At 45.9% G+C, this 27,925-nt stretch overlaps 1 protein-coding gene across 2 annotated transcripts in view; it reads right to left on the reverse strand.

Moving 5' to 3' along the window:
• FARP2 (FERM, ARH/RhoGEF and pleckstrin domain protein 2) overlaps positions 1-18,802 on the reverse strand; it is a 98,186-nt gene extending 79,384 nt beyond the window's left edge. For both annotated transcript variants that reach the window (XM_043995280.1, XM_043995279.1), the window contains exons 1-3: positions 18,664-18,802; positions 17,746-17,884; positions 9,375-9,604 (exon numbers count right to left, since the gene is read on the reverse strand). In XM_043995280.1, coding sequence (XP_043851215.1) covers positions 9,375-9,581 — 207 coding nt within the window. In that variant the 5' untranslated portion in view covers positions 9,582-9,604; positions 17,746-17,884; positions 18,664-18,802. The remainder of the gene's footprint in view (positions 1-9,374; positions 9,605-17,745; positions 17,885-18,663) is intronic.
• Positions 18,803-27,925: the final 9,123 nt, after the last annotated feature.

The raw sequence follows: 27,925 nt of genomic DNA on the forward strand, positions 1-27,925 counted from the left end.
TGGTGCAGTGGATAGAGCACAGGCCCTGGATTCAGGAGGACCTGAGTTCAAATCCATCCTCAGACACTTGATATTTACTAGCTGTATGACCCTGGGCAAGTCACTTAACCCTCATTGCCCCGCAAAAAACCCCCCAAAAAACAAAAACATTTTAAGGGCAGCTAGATGGCTTAGTGGATAAAGCACTGGCCCTGGATTCACTAGGACCCAAGTTCAAATCCATCCTCAGACACTTGACACTTACTAGCTGTGTGACCCTGGGCAAGTCACTCAACTCCAACTGCCTCACCAAAAAAAAAAAAAAAATCTAGGCAAGAGGTAATGAGGACCTAAAGCAAAGCTAAAGCTGAGGGAGTGCAGAAAAAAGGTTCGAGTTGTGGTGAGGGTAGACTGGAGAAGGCTTGGAAACTAGTTGGATCTGGGGACTGGGGGATAGGAAAGAATCAGGAATGATTCCAAGATTAGGAACCTTGTATTCTATGACTGAAGATACACTGGATTTTCACTTAAAATATATTGATTCATTATTAATACATAGCATCCTTATAATGAGTGAGGCATTCAATAGATTTACAACAAATTTTCTGACTGGTATCATTTTAGAAACAAATTAAAATCCAGTTTACATCTCTAGAGAGAAAAATCATGTCAGACATGTCTCTTACTACACGCAATGTTTAACTGTGGGTAATTTATTATAACTTTGGTCAGGTTAACATTTGTGAGCTCCATTCACTTTTTAAAACGCTAAGAAAAAAAGTTCTAAGTTTGCCTTACATTTTTAGTGAAGTTAAAGAACTGGATAATAATGCCTCTATTTCTGCCTTACAAGTTGTGCTGTACTTTTTTGTTTTGTTTTGTTTTGTTTTTGGTGGGGCAATGAGAGTTAAGTGACTTGCCCAGGGTCACACACCTAGTGTCAAGTATCTGAGGATGTATTTGAACTCAGGTCCTCCTGAATCCAGGTCCAGTGCTTTATCCACTGTGCCACCTAGCTGCCTCCAAGTTGTGCTGTATTTTAACCCAAGATGACTTTAATTTTTACAGGATTCTGAAACTTTGTAGATGTCAAGTACTAATGCTTAGAGTTATCATACAGAAGTGTTATAAGGAGATCGATGTGACTGTGGGTCAGATTGTTGAAATGTATTTGTCATATAACTCACCTCTGTACATGTACCTTTCTAGCCATAGGGTTTTATTTTGTTTTCATTTACGTAATAAAGTGACACTCAATTTACTTTCTATTAAAAAAAGAATTAGGAGCCTTGGCAAAAGGAAGGAAGGTGCCAGGCACAGGAATGGGTATTGGAGAAGGGAGAGGTCTATGCAACAACTCAGATGGTTAACGAATAGTGGGTAACACAAGACTGAATAACGACAAGGTCTGTTGGAGTCCTGGTGATGGGAGAGTATGATTTTAGCGCTCAAGATAGGAAAACAGAGAGTGTCAGTTTGGGGATTTCTGGCACGTTAAGTTTCAGATAACAATGGCACAGCCAAGTATAGACATCCAGCAGATAATAAAGAGACTGTAAGATCACAAAGCTAGAATTAGAAGGAAATCTCAGACTATAGTCCAACTCCCTCATTTTACAGATGAGCAAACTGAGACCCAGAAGAGATTACATGACTTGCTTCCAGGGCTTCTGGTAGTAAGCATCAGAGATTTAAAACCAGGTCCTTGGACTCCAGAGGCAGTCTTATTTGCACTGGCCCACATTGCCTCTCTGTCTTGGGTGAAGGGTCTGGGCTGGAGCCACAACTTAGCAGTCATTTGCATAAAGGGCAGCTGAAACTGTAGATCTGAATACACGGTCTAGGGTCAATGTGGCAAGAAATCAAAAGGTCAAGAATTCAAAATTGAACAACATGCATTTTTACAAAACAGGAAGAGAAAGAAAGGCCAGAACCAGGGAAAGTGAAGAAGGAAGAATTCAACACCAATGGAAAGGGTAAGGAGAATGAGGCTGGAGAAAAAGGCTGTCTGAGCAGGGGATGTGCTGATTTGAGAGTTCAATGTCAGAAAAACAGGAGGGCCCTAAACCCAGCTACAGAGTGTGTTTAAGGAGAAATAGAAGCAGTAAATATAGAACATTCATTTTTAAAAGGTTGGCAGGGAAGGAAACACAGCTGAAATGCTTGATGAACTGCACAAGATGCTTTTTGTTGTTGAAGAATGTTTTTCTTTCAGAATTACCTTCACAATCTATAGAAATTTAACTACTCAGACACTTCTTTTCATTGTTAACTTGTGAAAGAAGGACTTTAGACCTACTGGTGAAAAGGGGAAGCACCCAGGCACACCCTAACCCCAACTGACTTCTTCTAAGCCTCTATTTTTTGCTTTAACTTTTCCTTTTGGGAGATGGAGGGAAGGAGGGTGGGAGGGAGAAAGAAGGGGGAGACATAAGTGGTTTGGGAGTTGAGATGGCTGTGCTTGGAAATGGTTGAAGGATAATTGCTACCTGCCAGCAAAAGAAAATAAAAGAAATCATACACAACTCCCTTTTGCTTTGCCTTCACAATGCACAGAAACTTAAAGAAAGAATTAAGTTTGAGAGGGAGTGGGGGGGGACAAGGATGAGAATGAGGACAAGTTTGGGAGCTGGGGGAAAGACGAAGATGAGAGAGCACTGGTCGTCAGAGTACCTGCAACCACAGTAACAAAGGCTGTTTCGAGGAACCCTCACCTAGAGATTTTAATATCCAATGGCTCCTTGAGATTTGTACCTAAATTCGTGCAGACTGGTGTGGTGTAATTGCCTTCTATCTTTTCATTTTGCTTTAATGTCTTCCTCACTGGCTAAAATTACTTTAAACCCATACGAAGAGTCTATTCATTCTCTCTGCACTCCCTCTCTTTCTGTATGTGACTCTCCATCGATGCCTCCGTGTCTCTCTCTCTCTCTCTCTCTCTCTCTCTCTCTCCCCACCCCCACCCCTCCCTCTCTAAAAATAAAAATAACTACATTTCTATCTTGTACCACCCAATGTGACCACATCCCTGGGCAGCAAAGTTTAAATAAGACACCAAGTCCCCCAAACAAAATAGTATGTTGTGAAAAGCCATGGTAGGATTAAATAATCTGTTTATACTAGAAATGGTAACTAGCTTTCCTTTTTTTTTTAAACCCTCTATCTATTATCTTCAAATTTTAGATGCTGAATTACTAACTTTCTCTTCTGAAGGCAGACAAAAATAAGTTCTAAAGCAGTTTATTTGCCATACTTAGGATATTCATATGGTAGCAATGACAAACATCTGGCCACAATTCTGTCTGGAATTTTGACTATTTCTTCCAGGACAGAAAGCATTAATTGCTGAATCAGCTCAAAAAAAGTTAAAAGTCTCCAAGAACACGCCTAAGATTCAGAATTCATCTGCCCTGCTCCTTGTCACATATTTAAGCTAGTAAGACTTTTACAGCTGACCAAATCACCATCATTCCTGAGGCAAAAAAGGGAGTAGAAAAGAGAACAAAAGCAGCTTGGGGTTGGGTGCCCCATCCTTTGCTGGGTAAATCTGACTAGAAACTATTGCTTCTCTAGGAGAGCTGTTTCACAGAGAAAGACTGTACCCCTGGGGAGCCTCCTCCAAACTGCTCCCATGAATCTCTAGGCACAACTTTCTCAATGGCGTTCATTTTTGAAAAAATTGAAAATAATGGCACCCAAAGGACATCCCAAACATGTCCACTTGCACCAGGAGCAAGGAAATGGGTTATAATGCGCTAATCTTAAAACCTGTCAACAATATATACTATCCATCCTAAGAGAAAGTCTCATGGAAGTCTGAGGATCCACTTCCCATTTAGGGGTAGTATTCAGGTCTGTTTTTCACATCTGACCGTGGCTTCAAATTCAAAGTATTACTAATGCACGTCTTTAAACCACAGGAAATCACAACCTGATATACAAGCTTCCAAATTACTTCCTTTATGACTCTGAAAAAAATACTTTCGAGATCTAGAGCCAGTTTCCTAATTTCAAAACCACAGTCAAGTGTATACAAATCAGGCTTTATTAGGGCCAACAACTGGCCCCTGACCACAAATAGCTAAAAACTGCACCCTGCATCTCAAACTTCATTTTAGGTCAAGGTAAAATCAAGATACAGTCACAAATCCAGCTTCTCTGAACATTCCAAACCATTGATGTCCCTGGCCTCGTTTTCTTCAGACCTTATACATGTCATATCCCATTAGAATAAATACCCACATAAGAAAAGTCACCTAATGCAACTCCCAACTACCACCAAGCATCATAAAATATTTTCTCTTATTCTGTGACCTCACAAAACCCTAGTCAGTCATCAGGTATGAATACATGTTTGAAAATTACAGATGGGGCAGCTAGGTGGCACAGTGGATAGAGCACTGGCCCTGTATTCAGGAGGACCTGAGTTCAAATCCAGCCTCACACTTAACACTTGCTAGTTGTGTGACCCTGGGCAAGTCACTTAACCCCAATTGCCCCGCCCCCCCAAAAAAAAGAAAGAAAAAAAAAAAGAAAATTAGAGATGGTCAAAAAGTTCTAAATACCTATAGAACTTACAAAGATATAATGGTTTAACAGATGTAACATCAAGAGCAAGTTTCCAATCGAAAATTTTCAAATGAAAAATATATTTTAAAAAAGTTTTTAAAAGTTTTGGTAAATTGCTTATACAGAAGTGGTGAAGATGCTAATGATAATAAGAGTTACTATTTACAAAGGCACATTCAGATTTGCAAAGTATATCACATCTATCTCCCATTTGAACCTCATAATAATGATGACTGGTTGATACTAAAGCATTATTGTCACCAAAATCACTTTTCCCAGTGTGATTTTCCTAAAGCCCCTGGCCAAGCCCCACCCCTCAGGAAAGCCCAGTGGCTCCCTATCATGACCTGTCTGGCCTTCGAAGCCTTCCAGAACCTTGCCCGGCTCCTACTCTGACCCAGCCACACTGGACTCCTGGCCTTTCCCCATCTCTCTAGCTGTTTTCCATACCTAGAACATTCTCTCTCATCTCTCCAGGATTCCCTGGCTTCCTTCAAGTCCCAGTTAAAATCCCAACTTCTACAAGAAGTTTCTCTCTCTTAATTCCCTCTCAATCCTCCTTAATTCTAGTGCCTTCCCTCCACTCTTGTTTGTAAGTGGCTTTTAGCATGTTAGCTCCTTGTGATAGTGAGCTGCTTGAGGTGAGGGACTACTGTCTTTTGCCATTTTTTATATCCACAATGCCTGGCATGGAGTAGACACATAATAAAATGCTTATTCGGTGACTGATCACATTTGACAGCTGAAAAAAATAAGGCTCAGGTGACTTGTCCATGGACACACAGTGAGAAAACATCAAAGGCGGGTTGTCTCAAATCCACATGAGTTCCACGATGCCAAGCTACCTCCACACCAGGCTAACTTTGAAACTCCTCCCCAAACTCCCCTTTCAAAATTGCTGAATGAGGGAAAGTGAAACAGGAGCACAGACTCCACAGAAGCTGATGTGTACTGGCAACAGGGGCAGCCAGTTGGCACAGTGGATAAGGGCGCTGGGCCTGGAGTCAAGAAGACTTGTCTTCCTGAGTTCAAATCCAACTTCAGATGCTTGCTAGCTATGTGACCCTGAACAAGTCACTTCCCCCTGTTCGCCTCAGTTTCCCAATCTGTAAAATGAGCTGGAGAAGGAATTGGCAAACCACTCCAGTGTCTCTGCCAAGAAAACCCCGAATGGGCTCACAAAAAGTTGGACGTGACTGAAAATGACTAAACAACAACATGGCAATAACATATTAGGTTAAGTGTTTACTAAAAAGCAAACCACAGGGGGCAGCTAGGTGGCGCAGTGGATAAAGCACCGGCCCTGAATTCAGGAGGACCTGAGTTCAAATCCAACCTCAGACACTTGACACTAGCTGTGTGACCCTGGGCGAGTCACTTAACCCCCACTGCCCCACCAAAAAAAATTAATAAATAAAGCAAAACCACTGATCCATTCTCAGTTGACTTAGGACCACAGATCTAGCAGGAAAGGACCCTGAAAGACATGCAGTCTAACCCCTTTGAAGATCTTTCTAGATGTAGGGGAAAGGACTGAAGTAGGGTCACAAAGTTAACGTATGTTAAAGGACTCGACCTAGCATCAGAGTCTGGAGCTCGAAGGGACACTTGGAAGCATCTTGTCCAATGGCCTCATTTCAGAGACAAAAAAACCGTGACCAGGGGAAGGTGAAGGGACTTGCCCACGATCACTAAGTATATGTCAGCAGTGGGGTATGAACCAGACCCTCTGCCTCCAATGCCAGGCTCTTTCCATAAAACGTTAACAGGGGCACAGGTACCATTTCATTTTTGGCTCTAAGTGCCTCGGTCATAGTAAGTGTACAAATAAACATTCACTTAATTGGATTATTTACCTCTCTCAAAACTTTAGCAAACATCTCTGTCAACATTTCAATTTTATGCACAATTTCTGTTCTCATTGTTTGCTTCTCTACAAAGACAATGAAGGTCCTCTTCTTGATGCCTGCTAACATATGGAAGACACCAGCTAAATGGAGCCTGGGGTCCCAGGCGAGGCCACAGCAAACATCTGCTACTTCTTGGAGAGTCACAACAAAACTGGGGACACTTGGAGGCCTTCTAAGATTTGCAAAGTGCTTTCTTACCTAAGCCTCTTACAATAATTGGGAATTGGGACATATTCTTCGTTACTAGTACAAAATGAAAGGCACTTTTAAAGGCCTCTAAGGAAAAACCATCTTTTCCATTTTGAATAGTAATCCATGATAACCAATTGTCATCACTATCTAGAAGCCAACTTTGCCATGACAACTTCTCCAGAGCAAACCCTGAAGTGTCCAGAATGACAGAGGCAGTGTCTGGCTGCCAGGCCAATGGCCCTCCGCAGGGCAGCAAGAGCAAACCAGCGAGGAAAGCAAGGGGGCAGGAGGCAGCTGAGTTCAGGGATTTGGAATCTCAGTGTTTTCAAACAGTAAAAACATGTGGGTAATTTGGGTATCTATCTAGCAAAAGCAGCAAAGAGCTAACTTGGTTAGATGAAATTCCTGAGTTTCTACCAAACTTTTCCATTTACATAAAAAAAACTAAATTATCTTGAAGTCTGGTGAACAGAGATGATAAAATCAAGCCCAATGAGGTCTCTTGTATTTGTAAATCTCCACGGAAATGCCACCTCCAGTGGCATCATCCCGGTCATTGATAAGACAGCACAGACCAAGGGAGTCTTTCTGGAGAGTTCTGGGCTGCTTATGATCTAGATAACCCACACCTGGGCTTTTTTCCCTCTTCCTACTGAGAGTTTTCATTAATTAGAGCTGAACTAGAGAAGAAAAACCAGATTAACCTGAAAGTAAGCTTAAGGTCACATAATAAAAAACCAAACCAGGAACGTTACCTCATCTGTAGAATGCAAAGCAAACATACTAACTGTGGGCTGGTGCTTACAGTCACTGAGATCTCAAGCTAGAAGGGCCCTCAGACACCAGCCAGGCCAACCCCCCCTCCCCCCCACCACCATCACCACCACCACCACCAATTTTCAGAGGAAGAAATTTCAGCCCAGGGAAGAAAAGGGACTTGCCCCAGGCTACCCACCACCAGCATCTGAAGCCAGCTTTGACTTTCAACTCAGTGCTTTTTGTCAGGCCCCTGTGGACAAGGGCAAAAGAAGCCAAGAAGCCCTGAGGATATGAGAAGATCTGGAGCCTGTTTCTGATGGAACCTCATAGCACAATCACCGACCTGCCAACAGGACACACATCCTATGTACAGGGTCCTGCACAAGAGGTTTTCACCGTAGCCCCACCACCACCACCACTACCCTGAGCACAGAGTCACCAAGTATTCTACTCCTCCTCACACAGATCTGTCCCCCAGGTGCCAAGGGCCAGAAGCAGGCCCTGTCTGCATTCCATCACTACCATCACCCTGGGTCTCTCCACACATTTGGGAGTCAGCAAGTAGCATGCCCTCCAAGGGTACTGGGCCAGCTGTTTAAAGGTTACAGCCTGTTCTCAGTGCCTTTCTCCTTTTTCCCCAATGATCTTAGCTCCCCAGTGTAAGACAACCCCTGCTAATCCCAATCACCCTTTTTTGTTTTTTTTGTTTTTTAGTGAGGCAATTGGGGTTAAGTGACTTGCCCAGGGTCACACAGCTAGTAAGTGTTATGTGTCTGAGGCTGGATTTGAACTCAGGTACTCCTGACTCCAAGGCCAGTGCTCTATCCACTGCACCACCTAGCTGCCCCTCCCAATCACCTTTTACAAGAGCAGAATGAGGCTTGCATATCAGTCCAAATCCTCCCCCGCACCCACCATACCCCCAGCCCTTGCTTTAACAGCTCTGAGGGCAGCCAAAGGCAAGTGGGCCATTCAAGGATTCCCTCCATGAGATGTCCTTTGTCCTTCGTTCTCAAAGAGGACCACAACACCAGGGGGATGTCATAACTTGTAGCGAACTGGATTTAACTGCAAAGTCACCAACCTCACTGTTTCCTGCAGAGCCATCTGGGTCATCCCAGTGGCAAGATATACATCAGCAAGACTGGAGATAGCCCCGGATGTTTAAGGCAACTGGGGCTAAGTGACTTGCCCAGGCTCACACAGCTAATGTGTCTGAGGTGAGATTTGAACTCAGGTCCTCCCAACTTCAAGGCCAGTGCTCTATCCACAGAGCCACCTAGCTGCCCACTTTCTTCTCCATGAACTGAATTCATGGGAGAAGCCTCAAGAGCTGATTCTAAGTGTCCCCTCTCCTGAGGCTGCCTCCCAGACCCGGTGGGAGCAGCAGCACATTCCAGGGTCATTCTTATTCTTCCAAGTCCCCTTTAAAATCCAATCATCCCTTCTCTTGACTCCTCCAGACACGTTCCTGGACTCACTCATGTCCCCGGCCGCCTCTCCGACACCAAAACTATCTCAGTGTGACCTCCTAAGAGCCATTTGAAAATCCTGAGGAAAAGGACAGGACCTCATTCGGCTGTGACTGTGTTCCATAAACAGGAGGAATCATTTCCTTCTTCAACACTCTGGGATCTATGATAACCTCTGATGAAGGGGGAAGTAGCATAACCCTTCCCAAGCAGCCGACACTCATCACCCCCAGGCCGCTGGTTCACCTGCTAGAATTCTCTCCATTAGTTCTACAGCATTCAGATGACAGAGGATCAAACAGCTATAAGAAAAGGCACATCAAAGTGTCTCCTTCCAGACTTCGAATGTTCTGCTTCCAGGCACTCTGACGTCTGGACCACCAAAAGTTATTCCTTATTCAATGACAACAAAGCCTCCTCCATGCTGCCAAGGAAGTAGGGAAGCAGCGTCCCTTCACTGCCAACACCCAGCCTGCCCCCCAGCCACTCTCACCTCCACGTGGAGTATCTCGATGGCATTGTCCAGCAACTTGACTCTGATAGCAGCAAGGTCTTTCTCTTGCAGTTTGGCAGACGTCTTCGCCATGGCTGAGGACAGACTTTGCCCCGGCTCCAAGGTGCTGACCCCCGTGTGATTCGGCCCCCCCAAACGGCTTCCTGGAGTCTCTAGGACTCTGTAAGTGCCTTCAATTTCCCCCATGATTCAACAGCAAGGAGTAATCACTAAAAGAAAGTGGGGAGAGGGAGAAAACACCAAAATTACACTAAAACTTTGCCTATGTTTTCCTTATATCCAGTGCTCTCTCTCTCCCCCCTCCTCAGTTTGCACAAAAATGCTGGGTCCGTGCCACCCCCTCTCCAGACCCCGCCCCCCTCCTAAGCTCCTTGAGGGCAAGGGCAGGATTCTTTCTGCCTGCATTCTCCATGCATGACACAGCCCCTTCACATTGTCTGTCCTAGTCCAGCTGTCATTGCTGGAACTAGGCCCAAAGGACTTTAAAACTGTGCATGCCCTTTGACCTTGCAATAGCACCATGATGGAAGAGATCAAGGGAGAAAGGACTCATTTATAGCAGCTCTTTTTGTGGAAGCAAAGAATTGAGAATTGAGGGGATGCTCATCAGATGGGGAACGGCTGAACAAACTGTGATATCTGAATGAAATGGAATACTACTATAAGAAATGACAAGGATGTGTTCAGAAAAACCTGGGAAGACCTATATGAACTGATGCAGAATGAATAGCATGGTACAACCACAGCAATATTGTAGAAAGAATCAACTGTGAAAGACTTAGCTATTCCGATCAATACACAATCCACAACTATTCCAAGGACTCATGATGAAAAATGCGATCCACCTCCAGAGATACAACACTTGAGTGCAAACTGAAGCATATTTTTTCCATTTTCTTCACTTTTCTTAACCAACTTTTCATTTGTTTTTAACATGACTAATATGGAAACATGTCTTGTATGACTTCACATGTATAATGGATATTATATTACTTGCCTTCTCGATGGGTAGGGTAGATACTGGAGAGAGGGAAATTGGAAGTCAAAATTTTTAAATGAATGTTAAAAAAACAAATTGAGAAGCACCCAAAATCATAAGCCTAGAATATACAAGGAACCATCTCAACAAGTTCCTTCATCACTTTTCAAGCATATCTTGTGTATGTATACACATAAAAGTGTTAGGTGATTGTTACGCCAAAAAGGTTTGCTGTGATTATATATGCATGTGAGGCTTATGAAGCATTTTTGGGACAATTGTTTTTATAAAGAATACCAAAGAGAAAACAGATTACCCTAATCTGCCCTTCCTATAATTTTAAAATGCATATATTTTGTCTCATCTCCCTTAAACAATTCCACAATATCCATGTTTGTCAATCTTAAAATTTTTTAAGTGTAACATTTTACTCTTTTCCAAGTGATGTAAATCTGAATATGGATTCCCCTCCTTGCCAGAGGATGTAGCTTGCATGCAAGCACACACACACATGCACACATGCGCACACTCTCTCTCTCTCTCTCCCCCTAACTCTAGGCTGCCTACAAAGAAGGAACACTATTCAAAGTAGGAAAGCTCCCAAGAATTATTCTACCCAGAGGCCAAGAAAAAGAAAAGAACTGACTCAATGATCTCAACATTAAATATGTTGATTAAGGTCATCCCAATGGCTTCCCACCCCACCCACCAAACCCAATTCTTCCAATAAGTTTTTATCTGGGGCCATGGGATGTTTCTGCTCACCCCTAGTCCTAGGGTTCCCAGTAACCACTGGACACAATGAGTTCCTTCACCAAGTCTCAAGTGCCCTCTAAAGTAGATAACCTTTCAGCAGTCCTCACTTCCTTTAATACCGTTAAACTCTTGAGACAAAGATTTTAGCTTTCCATCTAGCCCCAATTATTCCAATCCTTAACCTGGATCTCACAGCACACAATCAATCCACAAATTCTTATCAAAAGCCAGGTGCTGAAGACACAAAACAAAACAACCCTTGCCCTGAAGGGGCTTACACTCCAGGAAAGAAACAAGAACAGAGATAAGTAAATATCAAATAAAGCAAGGAGATAGGGGGAGGAAGGCAGGTGCTTCATACTGACTGACTACATCACCTCAGGACTGAACAGTAGTAGTATGTATTTAATATCCACCTAGGCATGCTACAGCAAAGACAGCCTCTGAACAGCTTTTACGTTCAAAGATTTCACTAACTAAGAAACACAAACCCCCAGAAGACAAAGACATTGCCAAAGAGAAGCACCGACTTCGGCTCCTGTGTATTCTCCACGTGAGTCCTGTTAGGTTCAGCACAGCTAAGCTTTTCAGGTGACAGAGCTAAGCAAGGCAGTGACAGACAAAGCTCCCTGAAGGGCCCTCAGCAGAAGGTGGTTAGTGAAGTAGCCACACAAGGAGCTCAGTCTTTCCCAGAGAGCTCAGCTGTTGTGAAACTAAGGTGAGAAAGGAGGCCTTGTGGTGTGAGGAAAGAATGCCTGAACTGGAGTGGGGACATCCCTTTAAGCACCTATTGTGAGCCATACACAAAAGAAAACCTGCACTCAAGGAACTCAGTGTAATATGGGTGTTAAGATGCAAACAATGATAAACAAACAAGTTATGGACAAGATAAACTGGAAGACGGAAGACACTGAATTAAAGGGACTCAAGAAAAGCTCCCTGGTGAAGGTGGCATTTTAGTAGGACTTGAAAGGAAGCCAAGGAGGGTAGGAGGCAGAAATGAGGAGGGAGAGCACTTGGGTGACAGCTGGGGAAAAGACCTGGAGCCCAAAGATGGAGGGTCTTATTCTCTGTCACTGAGCTAACATAGGGAAAAGATAAGGATGAAAAAGAAGATTACTTAGTAAATGTGAAATACCCATCAACTAAACTAACAAACTTTACTTTCTTTCTTTTCTTTTTGGTGAGGCAACTGGGGTTAAGTGACTTGCCCAGGGTCACACAGCTAGTAAGTGAGGCCGAATTTGAACTCAGGTCCTCCTGACTGCAGGGCTGGTGCTCTATCCACTGCGCCACCGAGCTGCCCCCAAACTTTACTTTCAAAGTATACTGATTACAAAAGCTAAACCTTTTGTAGTTTGCCACTCCCTTCTAAAAAGCAAAACCCAATCCAAGTGAGCTTCATCTAGCCCAGGCGTGCTTAAACCGGGCTTCATGAACTTGGTTTTTTAAAAGCTTGATGACTGTATTTCAAGAGAAATAGTTCCCTTTGTAATTCTGTGTTTTACTTTATGTATTTAAAAACATTATTCTGAGAAGGGACCCTCAGTTTTTCCAGCCCCATGCCCAAGGGGTCCAAGCAATGAAGTTGAAGAACAGCCTTCTCTGGTCAGAAACATTCTGGACAAAAGCAACAAAACTGATGCCAAATATAAGTGACTGTTCTGCAGGTTCCTCCTCCTTCTCCTCCCCCTCCTCATCTTCTTCATTAGCTCATGTTTCTGTAGCATTTGAAGGTTTACTGAACCTTTTCCCACCAAGTACCCGGGAGAGTCAGTACAGTTAGTCTCATTCTGCAGATGACACTGAAGTTCAGAAAGGATACCAGACATGCCCAGGGTCACACAGCCAGTCTATGTCAGAGGCAAGATGGAGGCCACCACTCTTTGCATAACACTACTCAGAAAGTTTGTTTTCTGATACCATACAATGATGATCTGGCAGGAACTTCCCATTTAATATTTACTTCAGCTTTAAGATAAGAAGAGCTAAAAAAAAAATACCTAAGGAAATGAGCAAACAGAAAACGTACCCTGTAACTTTAAACAGGCTGAAAAAGTCTGTTAACACCTATGCTGGAGAATCTGGCTCAGATGCTTGCTCCCTTTAACAATGGGAGCAACTACCACTTTTCTGCACTTTACAATTAAAAAACAACAGCACTGAGTAGTAGGCATCAATATTAAAGCAATTAAAGTCCTATCTTCCTCAATTGCAAGAGAGACCAGAGGCTGGAAATGGAGTGTGATTAAGCCAGAGTCCTGACTCAAGCCAGCTCTTTCTGACTACAGCACCCAAGGGCTAAACCCTCACTGAAGAAGGCAGGCCCTAATCACCTCCCAAGAGGAACAGAGACATCATGAGCTTATGGGGGCTAAATGCTGCCTTTGCATTTAGGCCATCCATATATAAAGGTAGATACAAGTAACTAACACAAAAAGCAAGAATGTAAAGCCTCAAATAGAAACACAGCAACCTAAGATTTTAATCAGACATGCCAAGCGCTTAATTACATTGTATTTCGGGTCTCTCCCCTCCCCCCCCACCCTTGTTTGATTTATGCTGCTCCTCTCGGATCAGGAGATATTTCGATTACAAGGCTCCTGTTTAAGGCAGCACCTCCATTCTAATCAGATTCCTTGTCAGACATTTCTTGAAGATAAGCCTAGCTGGCATTTCTACAACCCTCAAAGCTCAATTGTGAGCAAAACAACAACCCTGGGATACAGGCACTATCAGTGTTACTGTTCCAACCTACAGATGAGCAAAGTGACACTTAGAGAGATTGAGTGACCTGCCCGATATCATCCACCTGAATGAAGGGCTCCTAAAGGGAGCAGATCTCCCCCAACTACTCATTTCTGTATTCTGTCCACTATACCACAAGGCAGCGATGAAGACAACAATTGCCAATAACTTCATGAAGACCAATGTCCAGAAATATCCTCTAAATTCATTATAGGGAACTGTTCTATACAAACTATCCTGCTCTGTGCTTCTGTCTCCTCCCTGCTCCTCTTCGGTTCCGGTCCTGCTTCGGGAGGTGCTTGGTTAGTCCGGCTACTGTTTACTTTCGATGGAAAGCATCACAAGCCAGCCTTTCCTCTCAGAACACAATCGTATCAAGGTGTTTAACAACAGGGCACAAAAATGGGGAAAGGGCGACACAACACTGGTAGGAAAATAGAAAGACAAGCATAAAAGAAAAAAGAAAAAGAGGATTCTTTTACTCTAAATTAGGGGAAAAAATCCTGCCTGACAATTCTACCTCATTTATGGCACATTATAGCCAAAAAATAAGGCCCATGAAATTCTGTATCCCATCACCACCAGGCCATGACAGGGTTAAATGTACTGCAGAGAGGCAAAGAGACTCTCAGGCAGAGGTTAAATTCTCTTGTAAAAGTCAAAAGACTACCAGGATTTGGGAATTCGGCAGTTCTGTCAAATCAAGTCAACAAGCACTCAGTAATTGCCTTCTCGATTCCAGACGCTGCCGGGGGATATGAAGGGAAAACAAACTGACTCAGTCCTCAGGATCCTGCAGGTTCTTCTGATTAACAGAAGTTTAAGTTTCATGGACTTCCTCCGCCACCATTACACAATTTCCCAAGCACTCAAAACAACGGGGGCTCAATCACAGCAGAGATAGTAGTAGAAATGATGTCCCAATAACCATTTATTGGCTACAACATTGGACTTGAGGTTAGAAAGATGTTTCCTAGCCATATGACCCTGGGCAAATCATCTGGCCTCTCCTGGGCCTGAGTTTCCTCCTCTGTCAAAGGAGGGGGTTGAGTCGATGACCTGTAGCATTCCTTACAGCTCCCACTCCATACTTGTGTGATCCATACCAAAGCAGGATCAAGGGAGAGCTGAATGACCTGCAGAGACCCTAAGATGCTCCAAGGTCAAGCCGTTCTGCCTCTGAGAAGGGAAGGCCAAGGCAGCTCCCCTTCTGGAGAGCATTCCGAAGAACATTCTCATTCAAACAAAGTGGAATGGTTTCGAGAAGGCTCGGGAGGGGGAGAAAGCACTACCTGAACCGCCTGAGGTTGGAGAGGGACAGGATGAGCACAGAGCCACAAGAAGAAAGAAGGATGATGTAGCCCAACCCCCTGAGCCCCTCCCCAATAAGGAGGAGGCTGGGACCTCTAAGGAAAGAGCAGCTGCTTGTCCTCAGAGGAAAGACCATCCAAGCCCCAGGGTCCCAGGGAAGAGAGATGGATGCTGGGGTAGCCTGGTGACACGCTTCCCAAAGCTGGTCAAGCCTGCTAACTTCCACCCTCTTCTGATGAGTCACATGGGCACAAATGATAGAATCTGCCAGAGAGGATCTAAAAAGCCATTGTTACTGTCTTAAGCAAGAAAAGGAATGCGATTGAGCTGACACTGACTAGGCCTCTACTAGTGCAAGGCACAAGGAAAAGCCCTTGGGAGCAGAGGTATGCTTATCCCCTTTGATCAAAGGCTGGGGCTTCCAAAGAGAAAAGCAGACTTGGGAAGGGAATGGCCATCAGAGATGAAAATGGCGACAGGAAACAAGGTTTGGATTTCTAGAACATGGCATAAAATGTAAGTGGAATTAGGGGCAGCTAGGTGGCACAGTGGATAAAGCACCAGCCCTGGAGTCAGGAGTACCTGAGTTCAAATCCGGCCTCAGACACTTAACACTAGCTGTGTGACCCTGGGCAAGTCACTTAACCCCAACTGCCTCACTTAAAAAAAAAATGTAAGTGGAATGAAATTTGGGGCTAATGGTTTGATATCAAATTGCAAAATTTCTAATAATAATAATAGCCAACAAATCCACACACTTTCTCTCCACTTTGAGATTTTCAAAGAGCTTTACATATATCATTTCATTTAAAATGCCACCACGACCCTGTGAGGCAGATACTAAATGTATCATCCCCTTTTTACAGAAAAGGAAACTGAGGCACTGAGCAGTAAAGTGATTTGTCACAAAGCTGAGGAAGGATTCAAACTCAGTTCTTATTGATTCCAAATCAAATACTCTATCCACTATGCCACCTGGTTCTATAGCTCTAGAGTATACAACCTATGCCATTCAACATTTTTAATCAATTAATGGGACAAGGACAGAGATGGCAAGCTTATTAAATTTTCAACGAGAAAGAAAATCACATTGGATGACTGAAACAATCAAAAATAAGACCAAACAAAAAGGGGGGGGGGGATGTAAACTCTTACATTTGGCTTCAGGTAGGTAGAAAAGTGGGTAGAGTGCTGGGCCTGGAATCAAGTAGGTCTGAGTTCAAATCTAGCCTCAGACACTTACCCACTGTCTGATCCTGGGCAAGTTATTCAATCTCTGTTTGCCTCAATTTCCTCAACTTTAAAACAGGGATAACAGCACCTACCTCACAAGGTTGTTGTGAGAATCAAATGAAATAATATCTTTGGAGTGCTTAGCATTATGCCTGATATACAGTAGGTGCATAATAAATGCTTATTGCTTTCCCCAATTTTATATGGTGGGAGGGCCTGCCTAGTTGGGAGTGGGCCGGCAGGCTCAATGTGCATCAGTAGGGTGATACTAGAAATCCAACACCAGCAAGAAAGGTTTACTGTCCAGAAGAAGTGAGGACACAGCCCCGCTATATATATGCCCTCCAGGTCAGATCCCATCTGAATTGTCACATTTAGATCTGAGCACCAGTTTTAAAAGGATACTGATAAGCTGGAGAGGGTTCAGAAGATTAAGAAAGGCCCTGAGCCAACTGTGGCCTGGGTAAAGGAACTGAGGACATATATTATGAAGAAGGGCTATCATGTGGAAAAAAAGAGTCACCTTAAACGACGAGCAGGAGGAGTTCAGAGAAACCTGGAAGGACTTGCATGAACTGATGATGTGTGAGATGAGCAGAACCAGAAGAACACTGTCCACAGTATCATCAACATTATGTGTTTATCAACTGTGATAAACTAGATTTTTCTCACCAAGACAACGGAACAAGAAAGTTCCAAAGGACTCATGATGGAAAAGGCTCTCCAAATCCAGAAAAAATAAAAAGAACTGTAGAATATGGATGCTGATCGAACCATACCATTTCTTTTGTTTTTTTGGTGCTGTTGTTTTTCTATTTTGAGGCTTTTCTTTATTGCTCTAATTCTTCTCTTACAACATGACATAATGCAGAAGCATGTTTAATGTTATTATATATATCATATATATTTATATATATATATGATATATATATATATGATTACCTGCTGTCTAGGGGAGGGAGGGAGAAAAATTTGAAATTGGAAATCTTATATAAACAAATGTTGAAAACTATCTCTACATGTAACTGGAAAATAATAAAATACTTTTATTTTTTAAAAAAAGTCACCTTGTTATGCTCAGCCTCAGAGGGCAGGACCAAGAGCAACTGGGTGGGGGGTGGGGGAGAAAGGTTGGGGGAGTCACTTCAAGGCCTCTTGCCTGGGATGTTGTACAGGGGATTTGGGGACAGGTTTGGAGATTATGTCACATTGTAACCATGGTGAAGGCATTTGTGACAGGACCACCATAGGGCCACTTTGTCCCTCCCCTCCCCTCCCTTGCTTCCTTCTCAGTCAATGGAAGTCAATTTAACAAACACCTACCATGTGCAAGGCATTGCACTGGGTGCTTGTCTTCAAGCAAAGGCTGGCTGTTCGCTGGTCAGGTAGGCCTGCCGTAGAGGGGACGCCGGTTCAGGCACGGCACACTAGATGGCCTCTGAAGTCTTCCAGCTCTGAGATTCTGTGATTAAATAATTGATTCACAAACATTTTATGGACATTAATCACGTGCATGGCACTCTGCTTGCAACAGGGAGACACACAAGTGACTCCAAGAATCTCACATTAAATAAGACATCAGAGTCATCTAGCCCAAACAAGGAACCCCCCAGCCTCCATAGGAGGCCACCAGCCATAAGTAGGACCTGAGACAGCCCATGGAACAGTGCCCCTCCAGCACCTTCCCCAGAGCCCGGCTGCCCCTCACTCTGCCCTCTTAAACGACCTGTGCACTTGACACTGAAAACATTTCTCTTGACAATTTCCCCTCCTTTTATTTTCCCTATTACTTTTCTTTCGATAACCTCTTAAGGGTTTAAAAAAATTTTTTCATAACAGATTCTCTCAGGGAAGTTAGAGAGGTAGTAAAAGATGTATCTAACTTTACAAGCTCCTGTCCAAAGTTTAGGGTCCACCATTCCTTATGGAGACTCCCTGGTGCCTCAGGATAGCTGTTTTCAGGGCTCTTCAACATTCTGGGGTTCTGACAATTCAATCCCCACCCTTCATTAATGTGCTTACCCAGGGAGTGGCCATGTGGAATAGCACCACTTTGTCCCTGACTTGCCTGAAACACTTTCCCAAGGCCACCAGGCAAACTCTGCCAGTCACCAAAGCCCATGCAACAGGGTCCCAGAAATGAAGCTCCCTCCCCAAACCCCGCCCCATCCCTCACCACTGCTATCTTCTCTCTCACTCAACAAGTTAATGAGTTAGTAAAACCAGTTTTTAAATATTAACCTTTTAAACATAAACGTCTGGTGATTAAGCCAGAATTAAATCCTCTCAGAAATTAACTTGCTATCTCATAAAACTGCGGTGTGAGAATTTCTCTCCCCCGAAAGGTCATCCACGAGGAGTCCAAGATTGGTCAGCACACGGCAGCCTAAGTGGAAATGCTTGCCACGAGTGTCTGAAGCCGAATCGACACCAGCCTGGCAGCCTAGGGATGCCCCAGGGCCCAACGGAGGGGGGCGGGGCTCCAATCGTGTGGCCCGGCTAGCCTAACCGCTGCCTCCAAAGGCCCAAGGCAGGTTTCCCCTGCCCCGCGGACGCAGCTCCTGGCAGGTTCCTGGTGCCCGTGTTCACCAGCTGCTCCGCAGAAAAGGCATCTCGCCACGGAAAGCAGGTGAAGCAGAAGCGGGGATTTGGTGGAAAGAGAGACACGCTCGGGAGTGGAGGGTGCCCACTCCCACCACGGCCCGCCCAAGTCCAGTCCCCAAGGGCGATCCAGCGTCCAGGGCCGGAAAGAGGCTGGGGCTGCAAGCTGAGATCGTCTTAATTCGGGAGGGAAAAGGTCCAGATCAGGCCTCGCCCCTTCTTGTGCCCTCCTGGGAACGAGTGGCACAGAAGGCACCGGTCGAGGAGCGCTAGCTCTGGATTCGAGGGGCCTCGGTTAAGGGACCACTCTGGGCCTCAGTTTCTTCATCTGATTTTCAAAGAAGGAACGAAAGGTACCCCCAGTGCCACGAAAGAGCGCAGAACTGGGTATCCGAGACTCTAGAGTTCAAATCCTTTTTCAGCGCCCCCCCCCCCCCCCGCCCCCATCCGTGTGACTCCTCTCTGGGGCTCAGTTCATTCCCCCCCCCACCCTGAAAGTTGGACTAGATGAGCTCTTGGCTCGGAAGAGCCTGCGGTCCTGGGGGACCTCGGGGTGGAGAATGGGACAGCGGGGTGGGGACGCCCCCAGGGGGCTCCCACTCTGCCCGCCCCGCCCTGCCACCCCAGCTCTGGCCGTTCCCTCGGCTCAGCTGGGGACTCGCGGCGGCGGCTGCGGGAGGGGCCGAGGAGGAGGGGCAGCAGGCGCGGGGGCGCGCACGCGCAGTCCTCCCCCCCACCCGCGCGCCCGCGGCCCCTCCCCTCCCCCATCGCTACGGCTCGGCCCGGCCCGAGCCCGTCCGCCCACCCGCCCTTCCTCAGCCCCGGGGGAACCCCTTCCCTCCCCAGCCGGGCCCTCCGCCCGCGGCCCGCTCACCCCGCCGGACGTTCCGCTCCCTGCACGGCCGCCGCCACCGCCCCGCTCCCCCTCAGCTGCCGCTGCCGCCTCCGGGGCGTCCCGGTTCCCAACTGCCAACTGGCCCCGTCGCGGGCGCCGCTCGGCTAGGCGCGCGCTCGGCGCCGCCCCCTCCCCCGCGGACAGGCCTCCAATTGGCCCTCCTGCACGCAGGGCGGGGCCTCGCCCAGAGCCCAGCCAGGAGAGGGGAGCTCGGCCTCTGATTGGTGGGATCCACAGGGAGAGGCGGGTCCCGAGTGAGGGGGTGGACGAGCGTCTGCGGCTTGTTGCCCAGAGCCCGGAGGCGTCTTCCGAGTGGAGCCGGGTGGGTTCGGCTGCTGTACGAGGTATGGACCCTCCCTCTACGTGCGCCCGGGGCTGGCTCTTCCTCCTGGAGGAGGGGCAAATGTCGCGGGGGGTCGGGACCTCCTAGCTGTCCAACCAGCAGCTGCCCTAGGGCGGGAGCAGGAGCCGCAGCGAAGCGGGGAGAGATGACCCCCGCACCTGGCCCCATCACTGGAGGCTCCGAAGAAGAGCGGGCTCCCCGAGGGGCCCAAACCCGTCTCTGTCCCACTTTGACCCAAAGCTTAGTTTATTCTGCCGAAAGATCCGCTAAAACCTAACGCAAACGGGCTGGAAGGGACAGCATCCTAGGGGCAATAGGGAGCCACGGGAAGAAAATGCGTGGAAAGTACAGGGTAGTGAAGTGCTAGACGGGGAAACCCGCTCCCCCCAACACACACCCGAGACAAAAGGGAGCCACGGGAAGAAAAGTCACGGGACCGTAGCCCCAGGAGGGGTCCCCTACATGTACTCGAGCTAATAGGGAGCCACGGGAAGAAAATTCATGGAGCCTACTGGGAAACGAAGTGTTGGACAAGGCACCTGCCAGTCCTCCCACTGGCTGCTCCAGCTCCACTCCTGCCTTTTATTTCAGTCATAGCACCCACCTCCCAGGATGGTCAGGGAGTCACCAGTAAACGTTAAGTGCCTGCTACGTGTCAGGCACTGTCCCGAGAGCTCGGGATACAAGGAAAGGCAAAAGACAGTCCCGACCCTCCCGGAATTCACAATCTAAAGGGGGAGACAAGCAGGGAACAAATGCATACAAACAAGCCAGGGACAGGATAACTGGGAAATAATTTACGGAGGAAAAGCGGAAGACTTAACGGGAATTGGCAAAGGCTTCCTGTAGGAGATGGGATTTTAGGTGGGATTTGGAGGAGCGGAGGGGGGAGCACATTGCAGGCATGAAGAGTACCCGGGAAAATGCGCCTAGTCAGGAGGTCGTGTCTTCTTTGTGCTGCAACCTGGATAAGAAAGTATGTGTTGGGGAACAAGGTGTAAGAATGCTGCAAATTAGGAAGGGACCAGGTGATGAAGGGCTCTGAATGCCGAACAGAGCCTTTTGTATTTGATTCTGGGGTTTGTGAAGGCAGGGAGTGACACGGTGGTAGTGAGGAAGAAATGGAAGAACACTTGTCAAGCTCTTTACAAACCTTAAAGCAATGTATAAATACTAGCTGCTGTTACTGGAGATGGGAACCCTGGCCAGGTAGTAAGTGCAGTAAAGGTGAATGAATGAATGAATGAATGAATGAACGAACAAATGAGCAACGAGCAAATTATCAAAGGAGCAAAGTAGCAGAGAGCTGAGCCTTAAGACCTTCCTTGGTTCTTCTCCTTCACCCTCTTGCTTGTGCCTCCCACCCCCCCTGCCAATGAATCTGCCTTTACTTCGTGTAGAAGCAGTATGAGGGCAGCTACATGGCACAGTGTGGTTAGAGCACTGGGCCTGGAGTCAGGAAGACCTGAGTTTAAATCCAGTCTCAGACTCTTACTAGCTGTGTGACCCTGGGCAAGTCATGTCACCCTGTTTGCCTCAGTTTCCTCATCTGTAAAATGAGCTGGAGAAGGAAATGGCAAACCTCTCCAGTCTTTGCCAAGAAAAGCCAAATAGGGTCACAAGTCAGACATGACTGAACAGCAGCAAGAGGGAGCACAGGGTCGTGGGGGGCCAGCTGTGAAACCTAGAAGAGCTGAATTCAGCACCTTCCTCCCTGCTGGCTGGGGGTGCCCTTGGGGCTCAAAGCAGCTTTGTGCTACTGTGAAGTCAGTGGAAGGAATTTCCTCAGGAGAGGATTCCGGGCACCCATGAAATCACCTTTTTCCTGCTTCTTACTTTGTATCATGCATGCCTGTCTTCTCTCCTGGATTGAACAGAAGCTACTAGAAAGTGGGGGTTTGTTGATTTTTAGTCTTTGTGTCTGCGATGCTTAGGACAATGCTTGGGAGCTCATTGGGCCTTTAGTAAATGCTTAGTGAGGACTAGGCCTGGCAATGCAACCGTGCTCTCTCCCTGTTCATTACATCCCCACACCCTCTTTGATTCCTCAGAGTCTTTTAATGGGAGAGATGGGGGGGGGGTGTTCTGAAGATCCCAAACCTTGTCCAAGCCCCAAGACTATTCATCCTCATTTGGCCCCAAAACTACAGAAAATGTTTGTCACAAGGTCTTCCTGAAGAAAGTCCTTATGGCAAACATGTGCGCCCATATCCTTTGAGGTGAAAGGCAGCATTCATTTCACTTCCCCCTTCTTTATGGGACTCCCCCATGCCCACAGCTGCAAGATACTCATGGCCACAGCCATGTGGCCCCAAATGACAGAGAGAGACACTTAACACTGGGAGGTCTGGGCCTTTACTGCTGTCTCCCTTGTGAGGGAGTTTCTACAGGTGTGGTATTATCCCCTGTGGAAGAGCGGAGAAAGCAAGACTGGGGCAAAGTGACTTGCTCAGAGTCACCCAACTAGTCAGTATTAGAGGCTCAATTCCCTGAGATCCAGGGCTTTTTGTTCACTGGGCCAACACTGCCTCTTGGACTTGGTAGGTTAAATTAGTCCTATATTGCAGGCAGATTAGGGATTTAAAGAGGCTTTTTGTAAGCCAATGTGGGTATCTCCACCTGCAGGGACAACCAGAGAGTCACTATCTGAGGCAGGCCTTCCTAACTCTAAGCCTTCCCCTCTCCCTGCTAGGCCACCCCAGTGGGAGCATGCCAACAATGCTCAAAAGGCAAGTTAAACAAACGAGAGGGTGTGGAATCGGACTCTGGCCCCTTTATAAAAAATGGGCAGCATCTACCCTCATTCCGGCATGTTCTTTATCCTCTTACAGCAGGCTCAGGGAGAGTCACCAATTGGTGGTTTTGTTTTCTGTATTTTATTTTCAGGTATTTGAGGGAAAACTTGCAAGCAGACGAGCAGGGCTCCTGCCATCTTGGGGGTGTATCATTCCTTGGGTTGACGGAGTTGGACCCATTTCTTATAACTGCACCTGTCTGGCTAATGGAAATCTAGAAGAAGCTTGACTTCCAGAAGCTATAAAGCAGTGGGCAGAAGCATTATGTGTTTGTTATCAAATTTATTAGTAGTAGCAGCAGCAGCATTTATTTAGCCTTGTTGTGTTCTCGAGGCTGAGCAAAATGGGCTTCCCAAGATGGGGACTGGGATCGTCTTTGCTTTTGCATTTGTATCTCCTGCTCCGTTCCTGACCCTTCAGAAAGGCTTGTGAATCTGGGTGACTAGAAGAATTTCAGGGCAGAAACAGACAAGTTAGGAGGAGGCATGAGTTTATAGGGAATGCTAATGAGTTTTATTTTGGCCATGTAAAGCTTGAGGTGTCCATGGGACATCCAGGTGGAGCCATCCAATAGGCAATTGTCCATGTGGGACCAACATGCTGTAACGATTGGAAGTGATGTTTGCTTGTGGGAGGAAGAAGGGGGAGGCTGGCTCTCTCACTATCTTTCGCCAGGACTCTCATGGAGAGTGGAGCAGGAGAACTGTAGCTCCCCAAGACAGATAGATGAATCAGGCCTTTCTCTCTCTCTTCACCAAATTCTTATTCTCCTTAATAAATGCTTAAAAGTCTAAACTCTTGCTAAAGCTTCTACTTTATTGGCAACCACTCACTAGCTATTTTAGACAGACTGGCTAGAATTTTATTCCCTTACAACGCAGAGAGGAGAGATTAAAGCTGGATTTACAGATCTGAGAGTCATGTGTAGAGAGATGATAATTAAACCCATGGGGGTTGATCGATGAGAGTTTACAGAGAGAAGGCGGCCCAGGGAGAGAGCCTTGGGGCATACCCACAGTTGGGGTGCATGTAACATGGATGAGGAACCAGCAAAGACAACTGAGAAGGAAGAGTGATGAGAGGACTCCAAGGAGAACCAGGAGAAGTCTCTAAACTCAAAGAGTAGAGACTATCCCAGAGGGTAAGGGTGGTCAAGAGGGTCAAATGATGCACAGAGGTTGAGGAGGATAGGGACTGAGAAAAGACCACCAGATTTGACAATTAAGAGATCATTTGTCCACATTGAAGATCAAGGGGAAATACAGATAAATTAAATTTGACAAAGAGAAGGGCCATGTCATTATCAGAAACCATAAGGAAAGAGTAGGAGATGATGTCCAAGTGAAAGTTGGGAACAGCTTCCATGGGGAGTGGGACACAAAGCAGATAAAAAGGTTGTCTTCTTTCAGTGAGGACCCTATTAAGGTTAGATAACTTGCTTGTAATGTCCCTCATCAGCTCAGGCACATGATTTCCAGCATGTGAGTAGAAGCAGATGAGGCAGATGGTTCTTTAAGTAAACCAGGGTTAACAAAGGAATGAGAGATTTGGCGAGTTGAGAAGCAAGCTGACTTGGATTATTTAACTAGCTCTAGGTCTAAATTGGAAAGAAAGCAGTCAGAACGGTAGTACTAAGGGCTGCAGGGATTGGAGGTCATGATAAGGATGGGCATAGGGAGAGATGGGGTGCTAGTAGGAGATCACTGTCAGAAAGACAACTGTTGGGGTTTTGATCAAAGGAGCAGAATGCTCATTGGCTAATAGTGACCATCCACGTGCATAGCAGAAGGGGAGCAGAAGAGTAGGTCACAGGATGTAGGGAGACTGAAGAACTGAGAGTCTAACCGAGGGGTGTGTCAGGGGAGCATCAACACTAGAGATCAAAAAGGATCAAGTAGAAAGAGAAGAGGAAATTAAGGATAGGGACCGAACCTGTCATTTCATTGGTAGAAAGAAATCCCAATGAAGAAATTCCCTCCACCAATGCAAGTAGGCATCTTCTTAGCCATTTATTGTCTTAGAGACCTATCTGGTGCCCTGAGGGATTAAGTGACTTCCTCCCAGGATCACCCATGGTATATACGAAAGGTAAGACTTGAACCCAGGACTTTCTGACTTTGAGGATGGCTCAACCATTATACTACCCTGAAGAAGGATAGTTTTAACACCACTAAAGTAAGAATATCAAGTTCCTGAACAGAGGCAGGGATTGTTACATTTTTTTCTTTATTTTGCCAAGCCTAGCGCAGTAGTGGTTCCCCCCTACCCCCTACCTGAGTCGATGTCTTCAAACACAAGCTACGAATAACCCCTTATCAGGGATTTTATAAAGGATACATTTTCTGGTGTAGTCTGAGGTCCTTTCTGGGTCCGAGACTCAGAAATTCTGTGGAGTAAAATTATTATCCAAGTCCCAGTCCACTGGAACCTTAAGACCAAACTGGGGGGGGACAGCTAGGTGGCACAGTGGACAGAGCACCGTCCCTGGACTCAGGAGGATCTGAGTTCAAATCCAGTCTCAGACACTTGGCACTAGCTGTGTGACCCTGGGCAAGTCACTTAACCCTCATTGCCCTGCAAAAAAAAACCAAAAAAATACCAAACAGAACCACCTTTATTCCCTCCTTGAAGCTCTGGCCTAAAATCTTCCAGTGGGCCCACCTGGAAAGGGCTCCTTCATCAGCGTCCCCAATGAAGGAAAGATGCTTCCATAGAGCACCTCACACCTGTTTCACAGGACTCCATTGTTTCCTCTCTGTTCTCTGAAGGGATGGTCATAAGAAGTCCTTCAGGAACATTGAGCCAGGCCAGGACCTCAGGAAAGACTAAGGCCAGTTTCAGTTCAGCAAAGAAAGGCTGAAAAGATGAAGAGAGAAGTGGGCAGGACTTGGGAGAGACTAGAGTTACACAAGAATCTTGGCTAAGGAGCAATATTAGGTAGGAGAGGAAGAAACAGAGTTCTTAACCAAGATTCAAGGTACAAACTCAAACTCAAACTTCAAGAATGTATTTATCTCAGGACAAGGAGAATAACTGGGAGAAATGGACAAATGGGAAATGGAGCTCCTGGGGGGGGGGGGCGGAGATGGAAGTGCATGGATGAGAGGAGCCAGGTCCTTCCAAGGGTATGGATATGCTGCAATCTGCATTACTGGTGGGGTTATCCACATGAAGAAGATCACAGATCAATCTAGTACCCAGTTAGACATCCCTTTCTGTCTCTGCCTCTGTTTCTGTCTCTGTCTTTCTGTGTGGGATGTGTGTGTGTGTATCTCAAGATGAGTATTCTTGACTGATGAAACAATCTTCTGAGCATCAGTTTGCCACCTGGGACATTCAAAAGTCCAGAAGGCATGACTAAGTAATCGGGGATTTACCTCAATGCACACAGTGCCTGTTTTTCTAGTCAGTTCTGACAGTTGGTAGCTTATCTATAAGGCAGCCAGGAGGGACTTTAGGAAAATAGACATCTGGTATCAGAAGCTCCCTCTTGGAGATTGTTGGCAATCCCTGGAGATCTCATTTCAGTCTCTTGTGACATTTCATGCTTCAATTAGGAAATTAACAGCTAGTGATACAAGAACATAGGGAAACCTGTCATGATTTAGGAGAACAGAAAGAAGTCGAAGCTATGCAGGGTTGTTTGTGGTAATGAGGAAGGGAACAAACATTTATTAAGCACCTACTATGTGTCAGGCACTAGGCTAAGCACTTTACAAATAAAGGACACAGGAAGGTCACAGTTTTCTTGGACAAAATACTTTTTCATTCTTTGTATACTGAAGTATTCATATTTCTTAATTAAATTCATAATTATTAAATTGGGGGGGCCTGTTTTACAAAGGATCTGATATCTGAAATCAGGAAAAGTGCATTTGAAACCTGGCTTTGCTATTTATTATCCCTATGACATTCCCTCCCTCTCTCTCTCTCTCTCTCTCTCTCTCTCTCTCTCTCTCTCTCTCTCTCTCTCTCTCTCTGTCTCTCTCTGTCTCTCTCTGTCTCTCTCTCTCTCTGTCTCTGGCTCTCTCTCTCTCTGTCTCTGGCTCTCTCTCTCTCTCTCTCTCTCTCTCTCTCTCTCTCTGTCTCTCTCTCTCTGTCTCTCTGTCTCTCTCTCTCTCTGTCTCTCTCTCTCTGTATCTGTTTCTCTCTCTGTCTCTCTTCTCCTCTCTCCCCCTTCCTTATTTCCTCCCTCCCTCTCCCTCTCTCCTGTAAAATGAGGGATTTAGCCTAGGCCAGACCTTCATCACTTCTCTGAGCTGTTGTTATAACCTCCTTACAGGCTTTCTTCCCCACTACCCCCTACTAATCACTTCTCACACAGCTGACTGCCTAATCTTCCTAAGTCACAAGTCTGACTGAAAGCTTTCAGGGCCTCTCAATTGCCTCTAAGACAAAAAACAAACTCTTCTGGCTGGCATTCAAAGTCTTCCACAATCTGGCCACAGCCCCACTCCGAACCTGATTTCTTACTGCTCTCTATGACCTAACTAAACCGGACTACTGACTGTTCCTCAAACTCCATACGCCATCTCCAGGTTCCATGTGTGGGCACAAATCAGCTTGCATCCTGGGAAAGTTTTCCTTCATCTTTACCTTTTCAGAATCCTCATCTTCCTTTGAGGTTCCATGAAGCCTTCCTCGAATCCTCTCAGTTGTTAATGTTCTTTCTTCAAACTGACTTGCAAGGGGTGTGTGTGTGTGTGTGTGTGTCCCCTGGTAAGAAACTTGAGGACAGATCTGGTTCTTGCTCTTGTCTTTGTATCCAATATTGTGTATATAGTTGGTGTTTAATAAATGTTGGTTGAATTGAGTTGAATTTGGTCTAGATCATTTCAACTCTAGATCCTGCCAGTAACAAAGGGTGAC

Source organism: Dromiciops gliroides, chromosome 3 (genome assembly GCF_019393635.1).
Source record: "Dromiciops gliroides isolate mDroGli1 chromosome 3, mDroGli1.pri, whole genome shotgun sequence".
Taxonomy (NCBI): domain Eukaryota; kingdom Metazoa; phylum Chordata; class Mammalia; order Microbiotheria; family Microbiotheriidae; genus Dromiciops; species Dromiciops gliroides.